Source organism: Mustela nivalis, assembly GCF_964662115.1.
Source record: "Mustela nivalis genome assembly, chromosome: 5".
Lineage (NCBI taxonomy): Eukaryota > Metazoa > Chordata > Mammalia > Carnivora > Mustelidae > Mustela > Mustela nivalis.
Genome location: NC_139024.1, coordinates 93,002,145 through 93,027,007, shown reverse-complemented (window position 1 = coordinate 93,027,007; position 24,863 = coordinate 93,002,145). Strand labels below are relative to the sequence as shown.

Genomic DNA, 24,863 nt, shown 5'->3' with positions numbered 1-24,863 from the left:
TGGGTCAATACATTACCACTCAGGAAATTTTACAAATAGTGAAGTTAGATTCGTGTCCCTCATTACGAATGATTTATTCTAATTTTATGAAAGGGGAACAATGTCCAATTGACTGAAATTTTCAGCACTAAAATATTACTGTTTGATTTGAAACCAATCCTTATCTTATTTCTAAACTACCAACACTAAAGTTTCTGAAAGCAGGCCTGCAAAGAAGTACTTGTGTGTCCACACACACACAGTCATTTTCAGCCCTACCCAGTGGCTGCCTGTTTAAAACCACACTGGCAATAGAAATTTCATTGAGTGGGCGCCTGGGTGGCTCAGTGAGTTAAAGCCTCTGCCTTTGGCTCAAGTCGTGGTCGTGGTCCCAGGGTCCTGGGATCGAGCCCCGCATCGGGCTGTCTGCTCGGCAGGGAGCCTGCCTCCCGCCCCCGTCTCTGCCTGCCTCTCTGCTTACTTGTGATCGCTGTCAAAAAATGAATTTAAAAATCTTTAAAAAAATAAGAAAGAAAGAAATTTCACTGAGCATGTCTAAAAGACAGTAGTGCTGTTTGCTAAATATTTCTAGGTCCTCACCTTATAAGTACATGGTAGGATTACATTCCTGGGCCTCCTGTGTGTCTGGCCAATGGGTCCAGGTAGATTGATAAAAGAATTGTACCCAAGAATGTACCATACCAGTGGGGCCATCCACCTTGAATGAACTCACACATGAGCAAGTTGTGAAAAGTAAATGGTTTTATTTTTATTTCTAAAATATTTTTATGTATAGGGGTTTAAACACATACACACACACACACACACACACACACACACACACACACTAATAATAATAATAATACCTACAAGAATATTTTTAAGTATCACAAATAAGGAACCTAAAGTCCTAGGAGCAAAATTATTATTAAAATAGACTACTTAGTCTATTTTAATAGACTAAAATCAGAAACACATTTAAAAGTCCTCTTATTTTAATTCTGTTCCCATTTTTAGGAAACCTACCATAATTTAACTGTCTCCAAAGTAGAGTCGGTATTTCTGCTGCCACCCTCCCCCCTCCACTCCCATCTCCGCCCCTCCCCCGACACTGGATCTAACTTCTGTCCCCCAAAGCAAGCATGATCCATGCACAATGACAATGGCGGGTTTATGGAGCCACAGAGCAAGCCTTGGGCATGAAAACACACCTCATCCAGTAGACACCCAACAGCTCCAGCCTTGTCCAGAAGCTCAGAAAATGGCTTGCTGTCTTAATCTTGCCAAGGTTGACCAAGAAGCCAGGTGCCTGCGAGTCATGGGTCAGTCAAAGAGTCAGTGGTTCTGGCTCCTTCGAGCCCAGGCACCAAACGTCATTCTCATTTTCCCCTCGGCAAGCATTTTCGCCCTGACAGCTTAGGTGTCACTCCTGGCCAGAAGAGAAAGTCTTCCAAGGAAACTTGGTTGTCCCTCATGCGGGCCTCCCTCTCCCAGAGCTTCACTCTCAGTCCAGGACACGGAACATCCATGAGGAATGGAGCGGCCTAGGCAAAATGGTTGGAACACACGTTAACAGGAAGAATAGTTGGCATTTACTGATAACTTAATTTGAGCCAGGCCTCATTCTACAAGTTTTGAATATTTAGCTCACTGAATCTTGAGACCATCCTGGGAGGTATGTACGATGATTAGACCCATTTCACAGATGAGGAAACAGGCACAGAGGCATCGAGCAATCTCCTCAAAGTCACACGGTAAGAGTCACATGGTAATTCTCCCAGCTTCCTTCTTCTGTGCCCTCTGTCTTCTCCATACTGCTCCTCAACCCAGCCCTAAACTCCGTCCCCAGAGCCCTCTCACCCTCTTGGGCTACCTAAGCTTGGTCTCTAGAATGACTTGCTCCTCTGAACTTAAAACTTTACGTACAAAACCGTGTTGCTTCTCTGAGGCACTGACTCAGTCAGTCTCATGTCTTACTGGGGGATGAAGAGTTCTGCATCTTTTGAGGTGAGTTCAGGCATAAGCAAATATGTGGAAGGGGTTTTATAGGAACTGAAGAGACTTCCTGGTCACACAGGAGTAACACGGGAAACAGGCTCTGTTTGCGTCCCGGTAAAGGCCCGCCCTCCATATGAACAGCAGAGGGCGCTGTGCGGCTGTGCCTTCATAATAAGCCTGTCCTCTAGCTCCCTCCCTCGTCCGCCTCCAGAATGGGATTCCTTCTATTGTAATCTAGACCTAAAGCCACCTGCCGAGTTTGCACACCTCTGCAGTTCTTCCATGATCTCAAGATCTTTTAACAAACCTTTCCTAACCCCGTTTCTTTCTTTTTTTAAAAAATATTTTATTTATTTATTTGACAGAGATCACAAGTAGGTAGAGAGGCAGGCAGAGAGAGAAGAGGAAACAGGCTCCTTGCAGAGCAGACCTCCCCACGGGGGTGGGGCTTGATCCCAGGATCCTGGGATCATGACCTGAGCCGAAGGCACAAGCTTTAACCCACTGAGCCACCCCTAACCTTGTTTCTAAGAGCAATCAAACTCACTGGGATATGTGGGGCTTCCACCCATGCCCAGGGTCTCCAGTCTCTGCAAGTCCAATTCAGAACTCCTGCCTCCCCATCTCACTGATGGACTTAACGCCTGTCTCCTCAGATCCCATCAGCCTTCAATTTTGTGTACTGATTTAAGACCTGCAATACTGCCTTTTCCTTGTGGCTTAGGAATACTGCCTTGGGAAGTACTGCATTTACAAAACACCCCGTGCAGCAGAGCTGTAATTCTGACCTTGACTGGCTGAAAGACCCAAACCCCACCTGGTGCTGCTAGGTCTCCATTTACTTACAGTACATTTCCTATTCCTGATGTCTAACTTATTGGCCCCTAACGTGGTCTAACCCTCATGTCAGCTGCTGGTCCTGATCCTTCTGGTTCCATGTGCTTCCAGATGTAAAAAGCACAGCTACAATTACTGAGAAAATTCAATAGGAGAGGGCCACCTATGAAGGATATGCCGAAAAAAATGCAACCCTCAGTTCATGCCCCACCTCACAGGTTCAAAAGTAAGAGCTGAAGAATCAGAAGGCGAGGATGTCTTTGGAGACATCCACCTTCCTCCACTTTCCCCCAAGTGCCTGTGAAAGTTATGTGCACCTCCCCATCACAGGAAGGAGTGCAGTCCAGATCCTGGGTTCTACGGGTCTTCTCCAATTTTTACTATAGCCAACCAGGTATGCCCAACTAGCTGGAGATTAGACTTCAACCATACCTCTTTTCTCTAGAATGGCTAGATTTCAGATCCCCAAGAGCCAGAATCTCCTCCACCTGAAGCAGTCTAACAAACTTCCTAAAGCAAGTCAAACTGGGACCTAACCGGAAAGGTTATCTTGCACAGGTCATCTGAATTATCTCCTGGTAAGTGACTAATCAAGAAACATTATAGTGATGTTCCACTATGGGGGAGCTCTACAGACTAGAAAACGGGCAGAGGTGGGAGAGAGAAACCTTTTAAAAGACTCTGATATCCCTCCTCGCTCCTTTTAGTTCTAATATAAAAACCCGGATGTGAGAATGATTAAGTAAGGATTTCATGCCGGTGTTTTCCCAGCACCCCACACACGACAGTCAGTGGATATGACAAAGCTCTCTTTCTTTCCCTCCCTCTCCCTGGGACCATGAACCAAGGTCCCACAACAGCACAACGTGAGGTTTGTAGGCTCTGTAACACAGCGGTTCTACCAACTCAGAATGTCTTTGACTACATGAGATTATTTCAATTCTCCGCTTTGCCCCATTGTTCACTATTCTGCCCTGACTCGGAAAGAGAAGGAATGTAAAAGAGGATGTACCTCTGCCAGATGGTGTTTAAACAAATCTGAGACTCATCTATATCCATGTTCAAAGGCCATGAAACCTCTCCAAGACAAAACCGTACCCAACTTGACCCCCCCCCCCCAACTACATCTCCCTACTACCTCTCAGGCTCCTGGCTGCCACTGTGTGACTGATCTCCCCTTCACAGATGCCTAATGTAGAAATATGTCTCAGAGTTTGGCTGTGAGGCAGCTAGCTCTCTGCAATTCTAACCCACACCCCCTTAGGGATGATTCTGGGCTCTACTTCACTATGGAAGGATAGGCTTGTTGCTTTGTGATTTCAATCAATTAAGTCTTCCTTCTCAACAATGAGGTTATTATAAGTGTCACCACTCACAGACAAGATGGAATTAGGGTGTGTGAGTGCTATAGACAGCAAGGGTGTATCCTCTATCAGTGTAGATGTGATGATATCATTCTCTCACTGAGGAAAGGAAAGTACATTTAAGATTTGGTCATATAAGGGACGCCTGGGTGGCTCAGTGGGTTAAAGCCTCTGCCTTCGGCTCAGGTCATGATCCCAGGGTCCTGGGATCGAGTCCCGCATGGGGCTCTCTGCTCAGCAGGGAGCCTGCTTCCTCCTCTCTCTGTCTGCCTCTCTGCTTCCTTGCGATTTCTGTCTGTCAAATAAATAAATAAATCTTAAAAAAAAAAAAAAAGATTTGGTCATATAAGAATAAAAAATACTAACTCAGAGGGATACATGCAACCCAATGCTTACAGCAGCATTATCTACAGTAGCCAAATTATGGAAAGAGCTCAAGCGTCCATAGACTGATGAATGGATAAAAAAAAAATTATTATATGGTATATTATATATTATGTATATGTATATATATTAGCCTAAAAAAAGAATGAAATCTTGCCATTTGCAATGACATGGATGGAGCTGGAGAGTATTATGCTGAGTAAGTCAGTCAGAGAAAGACAATGATTTCACTCATATGCGGAATTTAAGAAACGAAACAAGTGAGCCGAGCAGGATAAAGGAGAGAGGGAGGCAAACCAAGAAAGACTTTCAACTACAGAGAACAAACTGACGGTGATGAGACAGAGGTGGGCAGGGGGATGAGTGAAATAGGTGACAGGGATGAAGGCAGGCACCAGGTATTGTGTGGAAGTGTAGAATCACTATGTTGTACACCTGAAACTAATATTACATCGTATGTTAACTAACTGGAATTTAAATAAAAACTTTTTAAAAAGATTTAGACATATACACTGAGATGACATAGGTTTTAAAGATGTGCATATTTTCCTTTATGTACTGGGCAATAAAGCAGTTTCTAAGCTCTAAAAGATCTGTCTACTGTTCCCTCCCCATCTCACTCCTGCCTCACACTATAGACAACCGTGTGCTCACAAGGGCATTAAGAAGTTTGTCACACCTTGAAAGCGAAGATTCTCCTTGAGTTTTTAATACTCACATCTCGTCTTCAACGATTCATTAATTTAGATCCATTGGTTGGGCTTAAAGATGCATTCTAAATGAAAAGAAAAAAGTAACAGTGATCTCAGTATGTAACGGCATTGAAAAAAGTTTATTTATATTTATGTATATGACTGCTTAGAGATAAACATGTAAAAATGGAAATGTGAAAACAAGCATTCGAAATGACACAGCTACACAGAATAAAATCACTTTTCATTGAAACTAACATTGTTAGCTGCATCATTCTTTTTATGTTCCACTGAAAAAAAGAAAGAAAAAACTTGCCGATTTAATCATGACATGCCACTGATTGTAAAATACATTCCAATTGCAGAAATGTTAGAAGGTAAAGAAAATGCCTATCTTAGCATTGATGAACCAGGCTAACAAAAGTCACACCCAATAGTAGCTAATCGTAAATGCTGACTGTCAATGTGTTCAGAAAATGTTTTGTCTGTTTATTTTTAAGAAAGTAGCTACTACTGAGAAACTATTGGTTGAGTAAATGCCTGCTTTCTAATTAATATGGCAATGATGTCAGTTTCAGTTGGTACCTTAAAAGATGGATAGCTTGGTCAAGCTCAGGACCAATAAGTATACATATACTTCAATCCAAGAACAGGGTTTACTGAAGAGTCCTGAGCAAGGACACTATGAATTCTCATGATTAACTGGGCTTCAGGCGAATCTCGTAAGTACTCTGCACCTATAAAACGACTAAGTTGGACTAGAATTTCATTTCTAACTCATCTCTCATTTCTCAGCTCTGGTGTTTTAGGAGTCTATGATCCTTGTTTCATGTTGTCCCATCTCAACGGTCCAGACCTCAAAATACATCCAGTGGTCCAGAGGGATGAAATACATCCAAGCTGCAACATTCTCTTGAGAGGTACATTCTACTGACCTTAAGCTTTAGCCGGCTACTCCAAATGTGTCTAGTGAAGAAATGAATGAATGAATGTGTGCCCTAATAATTCTCTTTGCTGACAAATCCGGAATACTAAGCTATATTTGTCTTGTGTGACTCTCCTGAGGACACTGACCCTTCATTATTGAGACTGAATGGGAGGGCTTACCTCTGCGACCCTTGTTCTGCCCTTCAGTGAAGACATCCTCATCCTCAAAGCATCTCTTATCTAAAGAAATAATAACAGTGAACAAATGACAACATCCCCCAAATCCAGACCCTGTCCTGAAACTTCGAGACCACTAACCCTGGCAGAAGCAGCTTAGGCTTACGGCTTAGATAGTGCTTAGCCAAAAATAAGACTTGGATAAAAATTGAGGTATAGCTATAATTACATTTATAATTAAAATTAAAATTTTGGTTATAATTAGATCTAGAGTTAAAATTAAAATTCAGGTAATGGTTTTTATTCTTTTGGATACACTCACACACCACCTCCTGTTAACTTAAGTGCAGGAAATGAGAGAGTAGAGTTCTCTCCTTTCCTCTTCTCAGCTGATGCCTGAAGCACCCCCATAAATTCACCCCCATGGACCAGGTTTTCTGATCAAAACCACTCCATCCCCCTGCTACCCTGAGCCACATGGAAATATTTACAATAAGAGAAACAAATTCAAATTACCTTATGGTCCATAATGGTTCCAAACAGCAAGATGAAGAACCCCTATTGCAAAATTCAGCAGAAGTATGAGAGATGGTATGGCAGACAACATCCCAACTCTTATTCTAATACCACCCTTCTAGATATCTTCAAGGACAGTTATTGGATGTTAGAAACTTCAGCTTTTACTGATTCAGAGAAAATACATTGGCAAATTTTTCTGTGATTGTACCTCAAAGAAAGAAGGTCACCTTCATGTCTGGGCAATACAGTTATTGATATTTATTGAATGACTGCAAATGTACAATGGTGTTTTCCCCCTTATTACATCTGTTTACCTTCTTTCCAAATATTAAGTAGTTGTTCTTACTTATTGTAACAGTAACATGACACAACATGACATGGAATCCTGTAGCTCAAAGTGAAAATCATGGAAGCTTTCTTGAGAAGTGAAACCTGTATTATAGTTACTTTCAGTTGGGGTTAAAAGTCACAAAATAGCAGGGTCTCTGAGCTGATGGAATTAGTTTATTCATAAAAGAGAAAACTACAGAGCTCTGAAAGACAGGGTCTCTTGAAGTTTAAATGATTTGGTTACCTGTAAAGTCACAATAATTGATAGCCAATCTTTTTAAATGGTGGAAGTTGAAGTTTAAGAGAATTCTGGATCCCGCCATGAGAATGGAAGGAAGGCTGGGTTTCCAAGGAGAGTTTCACGGCAAAGAAACGCTAATCAGAAGATGGAAACTTTTAAATGTGAGTCACAGAGAAAGCTTGCTGAGAAAAGTTGGAGTGCATTTAACTAAAAGTGTTTCAGTATTTTTCTATAAAGAAAAAAGAAAAAGAAGTGATTCAGAAAAGAAACAATAAAACTTTCTGAAGCTTAATTAAGTTATAAAGTTAAAAAAAATAGAATGATATCATTAGTCTCCAAAATAACTTCAAGATTTGGGGAGATTTATGTCAGTCCAAGAGCTTTTGATTTCAGAGGAAAAAAAAAAAAAACACCAAGAACAACAACCCTGAGTCAAATATTTCTCCTTAAAGCCATGCAAGGCAAAGAGTGAAATAAATGTTCTCCATAGTTATTAAAGACATATGAGTAAGATATATGATTGATCTGAGCTGGCATTTCTTAAAAGTCTGCTTTATATTTTGTACCACATTTTTAAATATAGTAATAGTGACACATTAACAGGAATCCATGCTGCTTTACTAAACAGTTATATTTATATATTTAAAGCAGTGACTGGAAATTTTTTTCTGTGAAGAACCAGATAATAAATACTTTTGGCTTTGTGGACTACACAGTTTCTGTTACTGCTACTCAGCTTTGCTGTCATAGCTCAAAAGCAGCCATAGGCAAAATGCAAACGAATGATTATGGCTTTATTCCAGTAAAACTATTTACAAAAACAGGAAGCAGGCTGGAGTTTGCCAACCCCTGATGAAAAGCATAATTAAGGATATGAACTTGCCTAATTTACTATTCCTCGTAGGTATGGAAAGCAGTCTGGCTAGTGGCAGCTTCCCAAAAGTACAAGCTCAGTAGCCAACATAAAGTAAAGCAACTTTTGGAGGGTTAATTTTGCCAAACCAAGTATGGGAGAAGAGAAAAGAAAAGAGAAATGACTTTAGATTCAAATCTTTGTCTTACTAAGGAGAAGGGTGAGACCCAGAGAAAAGTTACACTTCTAGGGTCAGGCAACACACAGTCAGATCTATTTCAACGAAGAACAACCTCCATTTATTTCACCGGCATGAGCCATGAGGACTCCTAACTGGTTAACACTCAAAGAGAATGGCAAGTCCTGTCTAGTCCTCCCATGGGAAATGACTGTTCCACTGAGTTCCCAAACTGCTTGAGAAAGGATAAAAACTGCTTTGTTTTGAAGCATACCATGTGAGTGTAGATTCATACATCTTTGATCAAAGACTAGTCCTCTAGAAGTGAAGGTCAACTTCATCTAACACTGAAACTTTAGGAGAGATACAGGTGGACCGGTTGAGGACAGAAAAGAAGGAGATTCCCACCCAATCAGCCTGATCAGCTAAATCCAACTTGACAATCAATGGGGTGAGAGGAGCCACAGCTGAATGTCTCCAAGACATGGAAAGAAATGGAACAAACATTTTGTATTCTATATTTTTCAATCATATAGCCAGAATATGTCATATAGCCAGAATAACAAGTTATGAAATAAAAATATATCTTATAAATAAAATATTAATAATATTAACTAATAAAACAAGTCTCTTTCTAGGTACTTACCTGGAAAGCATTAAGCAGGGCAAAAATTATATGGAATATCAAAGAAGTGCCTTCTATAAGCGTAGCTACTCCAAAACCCCAGGTCAGTCCCAGCAGTGGGGTGAGGATGGCCACATTTTTGCTGATCCTCATAATTATGGCGAGATCCTGAGACTTGGAACTGCCAATAGAGGGCCTCTGAGTGTTGACAGCAACAACCAAAACCACCACAAGATTCACGGCCACAATGACTAAGGCTGGGATGGCAAATGCTAAAAGGGCTTTGGTATTGTCCCAGTTAAGCCAACAGGCATCGGGTCTCGTGTAGCCTTTCTCTGGCACTGTGATAGCAACTGTGGTGCCAGCGATGACCAGTGGACACCCATAGCCAATGGCAAAGCCAATGGCCATCAGGCGGGACTTCATCATCCTACGGAAAACAACCAATAGTCCATAGATGATGAGCAGTGCTTTGAAGAACATCCAGAAAAACAGAGAGAGGTAGAAAAAGTGGCTGAAAAATGTCAGCGCAACACACCACTTGGAGTCCTGGGCCTTTTTGTGAAAGTTAGAGTTTATGATGAACCACACATTAGCAATCAGGAGCGACACAGCTATGTTCACGATGCACACATGACGCAAGTATGATATCTCCGTCACAACCACCCGGGACCACACCAGGGCTTCAATGATCAGGCAAAGAATCAAGCTAAGGATGGAGATGCTGAGCCCAATGCAGGTGATGTAGTATAGGACTTTGTTGTCTATAGATTTGGGGGACATTAGAATGGAAAAGGACATCACCATGTTGGTGTAGTTACACAAGCATTTCACTCTGTTCGTGATCTCCAGCGTGGTTTCACAAGCATTCTCATCCCATCTCCTTTTCCTCGAGTGCCAGCCAACACACTGGGCCCTGGCATTCCGGGATTTGTTGATCTTCTCAAAGGTAAATAAGACTTGCTTCAGTCCTTCCGGTAAAATCACCGAAAGAACGAGACCATTTACAGGTCTAGGAAGACTCACATTTTGCGAGCGGACTTCCTTCAGTATGGCCCCCAAGGTGGGAAAGGCTATGCTGATGGCTTGGGATGCATTTGGTGACAGCTTCCACAGCTCTTGCCTGGGAATTTCTATCATCCCTAAGATACCCTCTGTTGTACTGTTCATGCTCGTGGAGAAATTGAACTTTTTCTCTGAGGTATTGTGGTTGATGCGAAGCCCTTTTGCCTGAATGAAGAGTTCATCTGCAAGGTTCTCGGATTCATTGTGCACGCGGAGTTGCCTCGCAAACAGATTCACTGACTGCAACAAATCCGAGCTGGTATTTTTGTCTGGAATGAAAGCCCAATTTGAAATGGCTGCTGTGTCAAGGATGTGGTTGGCCACTTCACTATAACTCTGCGGTGGAGGGGAAAAAAATGGAAGTTATGCTATGGATTTACACATTAGTGTAGAAAGTCAATCTCTAAACCCTGAAATTTCTCGAGTTCAAGTGATGGGATCTTCTTTGATATATTGCTCTTCAAATTCACTGTTTATTGGAATCTCATGCTAAGAGGACTTCAGAGAGAGAAGTACAGTAAAACAATCATTAAAATAAAATGAAAATATAAATAAAGTTTATTACTTTATTATGTGCCCGGGGACAGCATTTCCAAACTGCAGTCTATATAACCTAAGAGTTCTTGTGAGCTATTAATGATTGTTTAATGGAGGGAATTGGGGGTAAATTCTATAAAAACCTAAATTTGAGAAACACTGCATACTGTATCTCTATACTCCCCCCTTTATAAAGAGGACTAAACTTCATTAACACATGAAAAGTTCTAAAAAGTCCTGCCAGAAGGAAACCTGCTTAACTTTGTTTAACCCAGAATTTCTACATCTGCTATGCACAGATCTCCCTTGTAGAAATGAAACCCCCATTAACTTTTCTCAAAATAATTATGGTCTACAGAATTAAATTTGGGCAACACTGGAATAGACACACTCTTGCTCACAGCCATCCTTTCGGGATATTTTCTTGAAACTAGTAAGTCTGTACAGAAACATGTATTAAAAATGTGCTAACTTCTTGAAAATTTACATAAACTAGAGTGAATCGACCTGCAGAATTGAAATAAAAATCCTGTCGTTGTTATGGTTGCTGTGGCTGTCTGACTTTGGACCGTACATTTGAAACTGTTAAAATGCAAGATTTGGTTAAGAAAAAAAAAAAAAAAAGGGAAAGAAACCTGCCAGTTTTTAAAATGAAATTGTCAAAGAATACCTTCATTTTCTCTTGGGTAACATCATCAGACAAGTCTGTAGAAATATTTCTTAGTAACTCCACTATGAACGCGATGTTTCCAGACGTGGCTTCTGATGACTTCACGACATCGAGTATGCAGGCATAATCAATTGGACAGTTCCTGAGGATTCCTTGAGCTACACTCTCCACGGGTTCTGGAGCTCGAAAATCAAGAACGTGAACAGGCACAGATGATGCTGCTAGGGAGAGGCGTGATGCACTACTGAAGTCCTGTTTAAAAAAAAAAAAAATTTTGTTCAAAAATAATGAAATACCTAACATATTTCAGAATAAAGGAGCGAAGGCACAAATACTCCATGAGGGGAAAATGGAGAAGCAAGTGGAACTAAAAAGGGGTTTAGATGCCAAGAAAGACAGAGAGTGTAGGATGGAGTCACACCCAGACAAGCAGTTCCATCAAAATTGCCACTGAGATCAGGATACTGACCTATCACTTTCAGGATAGTGTTTTGTTTGTTTGTTTTAAATTTTTATTTATTTATTTGACGGAGATCACAGGTAGGCAGAGAGGGAGGTGGGTTGGGGTTGGGGGGAAGCAGCCTCCCCGCTGAGTAGAGAGCCCTATGCAGGGCTCAATCCCAGGACCCTGAGATCATGACCCTAGCTGAAGACAGAGGCTTAACCCATTGAGTCACCCAGGTGCCCCAGGATAGTGGTTTTAACCCAAGGATGATAACAAGACATTTTCTCCAGAGATGTGGAGAAATTCTAAAAACAAAATCTGTCTACTTATTTTATCTTTTTAAAAGGGGAGTCTCATGAAATTTGTGTGGGTGGGGATGGATGGAGGTTAGCAGGTCAAATGATGCTAAATTGTAATTTCAAGAAGTTTAGAGTTCAGTAATTAGGCGAAGGTACACACAAATCCATCTCAAACTTTAAGCTCTAAAATTTGAGGTCAAAACTCAAACTTCAACCTCGAAGCATTTACCATTGTGTAAAGGAGTTTTTAAAGAAAAGATGCTGAGAGGGAGAAAGAGAGAGTGAGGAGCGGGGAGAGTATCTGAGAATTGGGGCAAGGAAGGAAGGAGAAGAGACAAATTTCCCACAATCTGCCATTTTCCCAAGTCTAAGTCTGAGATTTATTGTCGTGCAGAACAGAACACAAGAAAATGCCTCTACGGTTTCCTGAGAAATTAGCCCTAGAAGCCAATAATATGCAAATGCTTCACCTTAAAGAGTGTTTCCACCGAGAGGCTTGTACATGTTTCAGTTGATTTTTGCCACTTGTTTTGATGACATGTAAATCCTATTTCTCCACGAAAGTGCTGAGCACAGGGCTGGCTGCAGTTGGAAGCCGTGATGCAAGGTCCCTGGCATTTCTCTGAAAAGCAAGAGAGAGAGAGGAGGGGGCCTAATTAGCATGACTGAGCTCTGACGGAGGCAGCTAACTCATTCTAGGGATTTGGGGATTGTCTGCTTTCCAGAGGAGGTGACATTGAACAGAGTCTTCAGCACCAAGCAAGGTGTGCCAGGCAGGGTGAACAGCACATGGAGAGGAGGGGTCGCAGGTCAGACAGAAAGGCTAGTTTAGAGCAGCTGAGGGGGGTGGGGCAAGAGATGAAGATGAGAGACTTGAATTCTGTGCTAATATGGGGGTTACCAGAAAACATGATTGGATTTGTTTTTGAAAGATAATTAACAATACCATAGAGCAAAGGCAGTAAAATTTTCCATAAAGGCCATGGTAGGGTTGCCAGATAAAATACGGAAAGTCCAGTTAAATAGTAAATTTATTTTCAGACACAGTTGAATCTCATTATTTGCAATAGTTATGGTCTATGGAGTTGCTTCCACAAACACCGAAGAAGGGGAAATCAAGGCAAATTCTTACAAGCTTTTCCTCACACTTTTATCAGCTGATTAATATATATTAGCTCATTTTATGTGTGTTTCTATTTAAAGACATTTCGTTTATGTTGTTGATTCATTACCATTGAATTCATGGCAAATAGTACCATAACTCATAAAAACACATGAACAAAGCTCATCTAACACATGAATTTTCTCTTTAAGACACATCACAATCTCCTTAGGAACACCAGACAGCTCTTCAGAACTATGTCAGGGCTATTTTAAATGACAAAATCACAAACAAAAAGCATAAAATACAAAAATATGGCATTAGAAATGCACAAAAACAACACTTGTTTATAGTAGGACAGCTAGAACAAGAAGACAGAGTGCTATCTTGTTTGGCTGAAAACTTGTACCTGAGCTAACTCATTTTTTTTTTCTGTCTATGAATGATCCAGAAAGCACTGTGAGTAGTGATTTGGGGGTCACCAATAAGTTCCAATAGGAGAATGAATAGGAGAATTTATAAATGTAGAGTCCATGAATAACAGGGATCAACGGAAAATATTCAGTTAAACAATGAATAAGTTTCTATTGTTCATATGACACATGCAATATCATTCATTGTTTATCTGATTTTTAAGTTCAATGAGGAATTCCATATTTTTATTTGCTAAATATGAAAACTAGCCAGAGTATAAATATTTTCACCATTGTAAACCAGGTGTCTTTCTCAAAGCTACTTTGTCTTTGTGGCATGAAGGCCATCAAAGATAATAAGAATATAAATGGACATGGCTGTGTTCCAATAAAACTTTATTTTTAAAACCTGGTGGCAGGCCTAATTCGGCCCATGAGTAGAGTGGATTGACTTGAAGCAAGGAACCCAAGAATGAGGGTGTTGAAGTATTCCCGGGAAAAAGGATCTAGGATCTGAAAAGAGGTAGAAAAAGAAAAAAAAAAAAGTAAAAAAGGATCTGAAAAGAAGTAGATCCTAATGGAAGCTAGTAAGGTGTTGAAATCTTTAAGATGTGGTGACTGTCTGTGAGTCAAGGGAAGCTCTGTGGATGACTCCATTCATAGAGAAAGGAAACAAGGAAGTTTGCATTTTTCTTTACCACCTACCCACTGTCCCTGGTTTTGCAAAGTCATTTAAGCTCAGTGCATCTCAATTTCTTCATCCATACAGTTTGGAGGTGATGCCACAATCTTGTTTAAAACTTGAATGAGTGAGCATCCTGTTCAGCCCTTGAATCAGTTTTGCCAATGCTCAATGAAGGCTAGCCATCTCTTTCCCTCTTTTCTCAAGTCCACATCAATGTATAGATGTATTTTTTGTTAAAAATATACTTGGCCATGTCTGTGCAGAATCCAGTGATCTCTGCTATTTGGGTAAGAACCATGTGATTTCATTATCTCGCTACTAATAACTATCTCCATAGTTTTTTTCTGAGTTTTTGAGAGTAACCCATCTCACCAACACAATACCTATCTTACATCACTTCAGTAGACTTCTCAGCACCAGAGTGTAACATACATTTAAGTATTCTGAAAATACCTTTGCACGAAGGAATGAATTCTGCCCTGTTCCTTCTTCTGCCTCTTATTAGCTGATTAGTTCAAACAGATTTCCCTTTGGGGTTTTAAAGTAAACACTTGTCTTCTACTCTAGAACACGTGAATAATTTGCCAACTTGGGTCATTGACTATGCCATGGATAATGGTATAATTGTAAGAAAGTCTGTCAATACTGGTAAACAATGAGAACTTGTTAGAGACTGTTCGCCATTTGAAAGTTTGTGGTCTGGGGACATGCTCTGGCAAATCCATGCTTTTTCTAATACTCTGCCCGGTCTCCCTGTGGAAGAACACTCTTCTGTAGACACCTACCTTGTATCCTTCCAGTCATGAGTTTCCCTTCAGGATGTTGACGTTTATCTCCATCCTGTAAAACACAATTTCCCAAAGGTCCTCTTTACTGTGGAACTCTCCTTGCTTATCTCAACATAGAGGCTCCATGTGGAGATGAAGAGAAAATGTGTTCATGACTCAGAAGAAAACTGCACCAGGTCTGCGTGTGATGTCACAGAAATTTTCAGACAGAATCATGGAGGTGAACACAGATAGAGAATAAACCCTCCTCTGAGGAGGGCAAGAATCTTGCCAGTGGTCATTTGGGCCCTGAGGGTCAGGTTAGTGGATTGGGTACCTATTTTGGGAAGCTCAAGTACTCAGGGAGAAAAGAGATGTAGTAATTATAATGCTAAGCTGGTCTCCTTCTGTATTAACTGTAACTATGAAATGAAGCTAATATGATCCACCAAATACCATAGATCCCCTGAGAGGAAGAAATGAGCAGATGCTAGGAATAATCATTAGGTGACAATAATAGATCACAAACTCTTCTGCAACTATAAAGGGCTATAAAAATTATCTAAAAGAAAAAAAAAAACCCTTTATGTTATAGATAAGGAAATTAAGACTCAAAGAAGAAAACAACGTATGCAGCTAATAAGAAGAAAAGGTAAGGTCTGGAGCTGAAATGCTACCTGCCAGGCTAGTATTCCTCCTCCCAGAAGCTGCCTGTCTATGTTCTCTGTGGCTTGCAAAGTGATTTTTCTATTATACTGTTGTGCTCTGTTGCACCATGCAAATACACTGTTGCAGGGCCCAGCCACCTCTCAACTTTTCTTTGTTCCCTTAAAAAAAATACATATATATATTACATATATATATGTATTTTTATAGAGATAGATGTAGATATATATCTGTAAGAGTAAAATTGTAGTCATTTGAAATTTTATTTAAGATCATTTTATTTGTCATAAATTTAACTCATCTAGGAGAACTGGCAGATTTCCCATGGGACCACTTGAGAATGGATTAAACTTACTTTTATGTGGACCTTGGATTTATAGTGAGAACATTCTATGCCCAGAAAGAACATTAAAAAGCAAATCATGGTTGCCTGGGACTTCATTTTCACACATTAGGATCTTCACCTGCAATACAGAATGAAAGTGGATTCAGGTGGAGTTGATAAAGCCAGACAACACAAAACTTAGCCAACTAACCAACCCCTTGGTGACCCTATTGGGTACTCTGAGATGTCCACACCAAAACATTCTGCTTCTAGAAAGGACACGAATATCTACTTTCAAGCCAGCTAATGTGTAAAAAATGGAAAAGACTTTCCTTCAACTGGCAACTTGTCTACAAACAATAGACAGGAGTGATGGAAGCACTAGGAAGGATGTATGTTCACCAAGGAATCATTTCTGATTATTTGATCCACGATTTTCTTTAATCATAACATTTATCAAGAACCTTTATTTACCAATCACTTTTCTAAAGTCCTCCTTTGCATTAATTAATTTAATTAGATGATGTAAGACAGTATTATCATCTTCATTTTATTAGTGGAGAAGCTAAGGTACAAAGTGACTATGAGTCAAGGTCACTCATAAAAAGTGGTGGAGCCAAGGGTTCGACCCAGATGGTACAGCTGGAAAGTCAAGTTCTAAGATGGGATCTCTCAGCAATGGTACTATTGACATTTTGGGGATGGATGGTTCTTTTTTTGTTGGGGGCTGTCCTGTAAATTATAGGATGTGCAGTAGCATCTCTGACCTCAACCCACTAGATGCCAGGAACAGCTTCCTCCCTAACTGTGCCAGCCAAATATATCTGTTATGGGCAAATGTGCCCTGGGAGAGGAATTTGCTCCCAGTTGAGAACTACTGTTCTACAATGTACTGTCTCTCTGGGCAAAGGGGGTCAAGGAACTTAAAATGAATTGAATACACACTATCGTCTGTTATTGGAGCAAGCACTGAGATCCTCTCTTATAGATGGATCAACTACTATACAGAGAAACTAGAAGCATGAAAAGATAATTATTCTTTGGCTAAATCTCTGTTTCTTGCCTTTTTCTTCTTTTTAATATATAATTGACATGTGACATTGTGTTAATTGCAAGCATAAAACATAGTGATTTGATATTTGTATTTTTGTAAAATCAGTAATCTAGTTAACATCTGTCACCACACAGTTACAATTATTTTTCTTTTGATAATGCCTCTTTCTTGCTAGTTCTACCTTTCAAAGACAAATTTCCAAAAAGCATCTCCGTCACAGTTGAAGTTCATCAACATCATCATGATTTGATTATGACAACCATACTTCTCTTACAGGATAGCAGAAAATAAGACCATTTATTGGAAGCAAAGTTCCTTAGAACAATGCTCTCTTAGTACAGATGCAACAAAGTAAAAATGTCATGGACTTTAGATTCAGCATGAGCTAAGTTGTCAATAACATTTATGCTATTGATGAGCTATTTGACATTTGCTGAGCCTATTTTCTTTCTCATCCATTTCATAAAATGTGGGATGATTATTCATTCTCTCAACCACCCTTTATCAGGTGGCTCCTATTTGTCAGAAACTGTGCCAGATGTTGGGGATAGGGAAGTAAAGGGTGCTGTCATTTCCATAAAGGTTGTCCAGTGGGGAATTCAGACAAGTCAAACCAATAGTGGGAAGAGCGATCAGCTACATACTCTACCTAGTGAATAAGGCCAAGCAGAAACTGAGCCTCAGCAAATGTAAATTCCTTTATGTTGTAATGGAGGTGAACGAACTCTGATCCATCTATGCTCACCAGGCAACCTGTGGCCAGGGAGCAAAGAAAACTCACTGATCAGGGATCGTCAGACTTTTTCTGGGTGGAGTCAAGACTAAGAAGGTCTTTCATGACTGCAGTGAGCCTTCACATGAGAGGATGAGCCACAGGCACTTACAGGAAGGCATCCAAATTGTCTTTGAGCTTAAAATTCTTTGAGTTCCTAACCAATGAATGGGGAGACGTATTTGGACTTATACTGTCATCTTGTAGAGCAAGTCTGAGCAGGGGAAAGGAAACATGGCAGAATGACAGGCAAAGTGTGGTAATGGATTTGCATAGTTGCTGGAATATGTGTGTGGAATTCAAGATCTTACGTGAGTGCGTGGAAAGAAGTTCTCATGTATGTGGCAAATTGTTGGATGGGCACACTAAGCAATTTGCAATATTAATATTATTTCGGATAGATTTTTTTAAATTGTTTATTTATTTATTTATTTTCAGTGTAATAGAATTCATTGTTATGCACCACACCCAGTGTTCCATGCAACACGTGCCCTCCATAATACCCACCACCTGGCTCCCCCAACCTCCCATCCCCCACCCCTTCAAAACCCTCAGGTTGTTTTTCAGAGTCCATAGTCTCTCATGGTTCATCTTCCCTTCCAATTTCCCTCAACTCCCTTCTCCTCTCCATCTCCCCATGTCCTCCATGTTATTTGTTATGCTCCACAAATAAGTGAAACCATATGGTAATTGACTCTCTCTGCTTGACTTATTTCACTCAGCATAATCTCTTCCAGTCCCATCCATGTTGATACAAAAGTTGGGTATTCATCCTTTCTGATGGAGGCATAATACTCCATAGTGTATATGGACCACATCTTCCTTATAGGATAGATTTTTAACCATCATCATAAAAGGAAATACCAGAAGAACCAATATAAGCTGTCTTAGATCTATCTGTATATTTCACATATACACCGGTGGCTTTCCAAAATTTTTATCCTGACACAGTAATAAAATAGATCTTAATCATGACTCAATGTGTGCAGACATATATATGTATGTGTATAGGTATCCATACATAAAACTGGAAAAATGCATAATTTTTATATTTTAAAAGGTTTTATATATTTCTTATCCTTCCCACCTGTCCATGATTTTTATCTTGCATTCCACTCTATCTGCCATTCTTTCGGAAACTGGTCGCCACCCACTAAATTGAATCCATAACCCTCTAATGGATTGTAACCTGCAATTTGAGAAATAGAAATACATTATCAAGTTGAAAATCGTCCACTTCTCCCACTGAAGTGGTCTCTTTGGTCCTTCCTCTTTACTTTTTCACAATCTATCAAAATGTTCTTCCCAATGTACATGCAATTGGGGAAAAAAGACACCTACATTCAGAGCCAAATAATAGGACGGATGCTGAGGTTAAATGCAATTCTCTTCCACCTAGAGAGCAATGGTTTGAAATGCACAGTGAAATGGGTGAAGACGAACCAACAGGAGGCCACTTAAAAGAAATGATGCCTGCTATCTAAGGCTTCAGAAGGAAGCATTTTACTGTCCACAGTTTTCAATATAAGAACTTAAAGTTAATCTTGCTGGAAGAAAGTTGGACATTTGGCACAATGATGTGATGTGATCTGATGTGGTTTAGGAAGTTCAAAACTGTTTTCCTGAGCAGTGTTAGGGCCTCTGTAAGTCCACGGCTCCTGAAAGTGTTTGGAGACTAAAGGATCCACTAGGCGTGGCATTTTCTGTAGATCATTATGCTCTTTGTGGAACATGATGAAATAATGACACATTCTTTTTTTTCCTTAGAAAAAACTTTCTAACAGATCGCTTATATGTAGTGTGAAATCATAAGCATGGCTAAATGAAACACAAACATTGAGCTGAGCATAATTAGCTGTTTGGAGAGTTTTGGTTAATTAACTTGCTATTTCATCATTCATGTTCTTATAGTCTGGTGTATGTAACCCATCTACTACTTTATATGATAATTATATGGTAAAGTTCCTTCAATTATTACAAGTGGGAAGGAGGAGATGTTTAATAATGTTACCCAAGAGGAGGCACAGCATGCTTATTTTTGCCTAGTTTGATTGGTAGGGATGGGTCAAATGGAGAAATGTTTTCAAGGTAGCTCCAAATGGGTTTTTTCTCCTCTCACCAAAAAGAATAGAATGGAATCTGTCCCACCGTGATATAGATAGCTGAAGCCAAAATCCAGAGTGTTCTGCAGAGCACAATGAGCTAAAGCTTTGGAGTTCTGAAACAGGGAATTGAAAAATAAAAAGAAGTATATCTGGCATAATTCATAAACAGAGTCTGATATTTTATAGAACAGAATAGAAGAAACATACTTAGATTCACCATTGATAAAGGCTTAATAAGCAAAGTTGACTTTGCATTTTGCATAATACTGAACTGAAAATTTTCTGTGAATATAAAGTACTTCTAGGCACCTAGATGGCTCAGTTGGTTAAGCATCCGACTCTTGATTTTGGCTCAGGTCATGATCTCAGGATCGTGAGATCAACCCCCATGCTGGGCTTTACACTAGGTGTGGAGCCAGCTCAAGATTCTCCCTCCCCCTCTCCCTTTACACCTCCTCTCTTTAAAAAATACTGAATACAAATATAAACCTAAAATATATATATTTGGTATTTCTCCAATACCCAGCACAGTGTCTGCAGGTAGCAACTGACCTCTTAAAAGAATAAAGAAAAGAACAAGGACATAAAATCTAAATACATATGACAAGAGTGGATTGTCCAAAAGAACATTGACAAAAACACAGACAGTACTGAAAGAAGCCATTTTCAGATGTGAATGTAGTAAGGACAACTTGCCTGGCCCAGGGGTCTACTAGTTCCTAGTAAAGAGTGCAGGAGTCAAGGCCTGGTTCTCTCCTCCATGGAGAACCCAGAGTTATTCTGTGTCCAGTATGCTAAGATGACCTCATGCCATTCACTGACCTCTGGCTTTATAGTGTGTACAGTTTAACAACAAAACTGCATTTTCATAAGATCGCTATTTCTCTAAACCCTTCAGGTATGGTGGCAGGAAAAATGGTTTGTTGGCAAAAATGGTTCCTGGCTATTTAAATCAAGATCCTAGTACATGGTGGGGGAACATAAAAAGAGTAAGCAGTAATCCTGACAGAAGAGTGCTGTATGCCTAGGGTGGACGCTTACTACCCGCCACTTGTTTACCAAGTTTGTAGCAGGCACCAAAGTTGAATTTTAGAAGAATGGAAGAAAAACATGACCCTGCACTGCCCTAATTGTTCTGTGATTTCAGGAAAACTGCCTGTTTTGTTTAGTAAGGCAAACCATACAGAGCTTGGTGTCAGTTGAGGTTGCCCAAGATATTGTGTCCTGAAGTGGGTTTCTCTGGAACACTGGTCTCATAACAGACTAAGGTGTTCCATGGTCAGATCAGTTGGAGAAACCACGTCTCCCCACACCAACCGCCCCACCCCGCCCATCCCTCTTATATATACGGACGCATAGCAGAGTTTCTGGGAATCCTTGTGGTGAAAAGACTGCTCCACTCTGGTTGTACCAAATTTACCTTCTCATCCAAAGTCCTCTGGGGAAATTTAAGGCTGCTGTTCAAGGACCATGTGTCATCCTGGAACACATTAGTGTATCCAGACTCAGACTACACGTGCAGTTGTTGGACACCTACCATGTGCCAGCCCCAGTGCTAACACCTGCCCAGGAGGCCACACCCCAGGACCCAAAGTAGCGCCTCAGAGAGTAACAGACCTGAACTTAGAAGGAGGCAATGGATAGGTCATCTTTAATGGTGAGAAGAGTCAGAATTATCCTGACACATGATTCTCTGGGTGGAAAGGTGAGGAAAGGCAGGGATGAAAGACATCTCAGGTGTCTGGGATGATCCCAGCAAGGGGAAGGCAGACTCAGAAATGAATAATTAAAAAGAAGAAGAGAAAACACGATGCAGAACTCATGCCTGAGTCTTCTGTGGCAATTAGGTGACTAGTTACCTGACATTTACAAAGAAACACGCCCTGTACCTTGTTCCCAAAGTGCCTGAAAGTTGGCCTATTTCAGAGATTAAAAGCAATGAGCCACCTGGAATTGCAGCTTCTCAGGTACTGGAAAAGTAGCATCCCAAATTCCTCCTCCCTGCTTCCCTAACCTGCCTTCTCCCTCGGTGCATCCTCATAAAAGTGTGAATTGCCCACTATCAGCCACGTTTGTCTTTCACTTGGTAATAGGCGATTCTAGGCCACTGAATGGAAGCCAGACTCTGCTCTAACAGAGTGATTACTTCAGAAAGAGAGAGAGAGAAAATCACCTTTGCTGGCCCCCGAGGCTAGGAAGACAATGTAGCTAGACTGAAGGGTCCCAGAGGTCATGTGACTCAGGATATTCCCTCCCCAGAGAACTCCCAGCAAGGGATGCCTCCCCCATCACTGCCTGTGCTCCAAGCCCTGATGACAAAGGGTCAAAAGAGCACAAGAGCTAGTGTTCCCAGCCCCAGAGCCTGAGAGAAATTAGCCCACACCTAACAGAATAGGCCTCCCCCCAACCAAAAAAATCATGTTGTCATTAGGAGGTGAACAGGAAGGGATATTTCTTGGTCCCGAGCACCCAGCAGAGTGTAAGAGTGGTAATAGTTACCCCGTCAGCATGTGTTCAATAAATGAATGAATAAGTGAATGGCCCCACAGAGAATGATACCAACTTTGGAAGTCTTTGCTTTAAAATCACAAGGCAAGTTCTCGATCTTAGAGAGGGAGGTGAGCATATGTGCTACTCTAGATCCTTTTGGAACCTAGAGATTTAAGTAGACATGCTCTGAACCTACCTCTTTGTTATACTGCTTGGAGCCTCTGTGCAAAAGGATTGCAAGGTCCTGTTTAGGCTTGGCAAGAGACAATGCCACACTAGATGAGTGATGTCTGCTCCCAGCATGGCAGCGTGAGCACCCTTTCTGCCCTGTCTCCACGGTCAGAACTCACAAAACCCTTTCTTGGAAAGACCTAGAAGACTCCAGCAGTTCTGACACACCATCTCCTATTTGTCCCACCTCCCTTGTACTAAGAGCTGGGTTTCTGAATGAGTTAGAATCAAGAAATACAATTAGTCTGCCTGGGTCCCGGAGCTTTTTTCTGATCTTCCCTAGAATGGGGTTGTAGGATATGAGTCATGGAACCCAGGCGCTCCCCACCTGCCCGGACACGTTGCGTGAGAGCTAGCATCAGGACTCTCAAAGCAAATTAAAAAAGGTAAGCCTGGGAATAGTAACCGCAGTCAGGAAGGAAAGAATGCATTGGAAGCCGTGATCTCTCAAACTCCTCCACACAGAACACCCCAAGGTGAGCTGGGTGAGGATGTTTGCCTACGGAGGGGACACTGTCTCAAAGTGTTACCTGCCTCCATGACCTTCACTCCAATGTGAGGTGGCGGGGGGCGGTGGGGGGCTTCCACTTGTTGGCTCACCTTCTGGGCAGCAGCTCACCTCACACTTATTGGCCAATCCCTTCTATGGGAAGGTCCGGTTCAGAGAGGTTAACTGAGGGTAAGGAACTTAGAGACTGCTGACCTACATGTTGGGGTGTGTGTGTTCTATTCCCCTCAGCCGATTTTCATAACCATATGTCCCATCTACTCCGCTGGGGTAATTAGAGCTGATTATAGAGTCAGACAGCTAAACAAGTTGTTTGCGTGTTGCTTGGCGTCAGTAACAGAACGGATTCAGTCACTCTTACCAGTTGTCCCTTGCCATGGCGGAGCAGTTTCATAAAGAGCCTTGGGGGAAAGAAAGATAGAAAAGATCTATTACAATCAGAAGCATCTTATTCTGGGCTATTTAAGATGGCTTCTAGCCAATCTCTTTGTGGCTCAGTATCTTTTCTGAGAACGGCAGTCTGGTTCAAATACTGTTATGTTTGAAGAATCACACGATTTCAGATCTGGAAGGTATCTAGCCTCTCACCAACTCTCTCAAGACTTACAGGATTTTAAAGTAGTTGGTCAACTGGGCAATTGCTTGGCTCCAGGAAGAAAGGTCACTGAAGTACTGACACACACACACACACACACAAAGGCATCTTACAACATACATTTGAAAGGTCACAATTGTCCTCAGAGGATAAGGAATATAGGTGATTAAATGGTGTACAGTAGACCACTGTACACTCAAAACAAGGGTAGATGCCCTTTACAAAAAGATTTAACCATCACTAGAGGAAATGTTTCCTTTTAAGTTGATATAAAGACAGCTTTGTTAGCCACACTATAAAAAGAAAACTACTAGTGCGCCTGGGTGGCTCAGTGGGTTAAGCCTCTGCATTCAGCTCGGGTCATGATCTCAGGGTCCTGGAATCGAGCCCCGCATTGGGCTCTCTGCTCAGCAGGGAGCCTGCTTCTTCCTCTCTCTCTGCCTGCCTCTCTGCCTACTTGTGATTTCTATCTGTCAAATAAATAAATAAATAGAAGAAAACTACTAAAGGAATGCTTTATAATAAATTATATACATCTTTACGTTCAGCCCAAAGGAAGGGAATTGCAAGCTGGTTTGCTTATCCACTTTATCAAGCAAAGGGACAGTCAGAAAACAGAGTCAAATTGCCTGACAGAGTGCTTTGCATTTTCACTCCTGGGAGTGAGCAATTAGATCCTGACAAATGACTTCTTAAAGAAAAACAAATATAAAAGAGATCAAGGGCGGACTTCAACCTTGAGCTAGCCAATTTCTAAATAATGTCAGGAAGGCTTCCTGCAGAATCAAGCACCCCAGAGAATACCACCAGAAATCGCGCATTTTCCCCATTCCATAATACACGCAAAACCAATCCAGTCTTCAGTCAGAGGAAGGTTTGCTCCTGGCATGGGTACTCACCGCATCCAGGAAAGCTAGCAGCCAGGCAGGAGAGTTGGCACGGAGCTTCCAGCCATTGTGCCCCACCATCCCGGGTGCCTCCCCTTGCAGGTCCCATGGTCCCCCTTCAGCACCTGTGACGCCACTTCTCC

General features: G+C 41.1%; 1 protein-coding gene across 1 annotated transcript; it reads right to left on the bottom strand.

Annotated features, from left to right (window-relative positions):
- Window positions 1-723: 723 nt before the first annotated feature.
- Window positions 724-24,863, bottom strand: LOC309864329 (adhesion G protein-coupled receptor F4-like). The gene is made up of 11 exons (XM_082729729.1): window positions 24,733-24,863; window positions 23,600-23,639; window positions 16,109-16,217; window positions 15,106-15,160; window positions 12,591-12,742; window positions 11,377-11,628; window positions 9,126-10,505; window positions 6,875-6,916; window positions 6,362-6,421; window positions 5,281-5,337; window positions 724-1,523 (listed from the first exon to the last, which is right to left on the bottom strand). Exons 3-10 carry the CDS (start codon window positions 16,193-16,195, stop codon window positions 5,290-5,292), a joined length of 2,076 nt encoding a protein of 691 aa, XP_082585855.1. The 5' UTR covers window positions 16,196-16,217; window positions 23,600-23,639; window positions 24,733-24,863; the 3' UTR covers window positions 724-1,523; window positions 5,281-5,289.

Excerpts from the sequence above, each read along its gene's own strand:
- LOC309864329 (XM_082729729.1), bottom strand. The coding sequence starts at position 16,195 with ATGAAGTCCCAGGCAACCATGATTTGCTTTTTAATGTTCTTTCTGGGC. Across the intron at positions 15,161-16,108 it reads AATCCAAGGTCCACATAAAA|GATGGAGATAAACGTCAACA; the intron begins GTAAGTTTAATC and ends TGTGTTTTACAG. Across the intron at positions 5,338-6,361 it reads GCAGAACAAGGGTCGCAGAG|AATGCATCTTTAAGCCCAAC; the intron begins GTAAGCCCTCCC and ends CTTTTCATTTAG.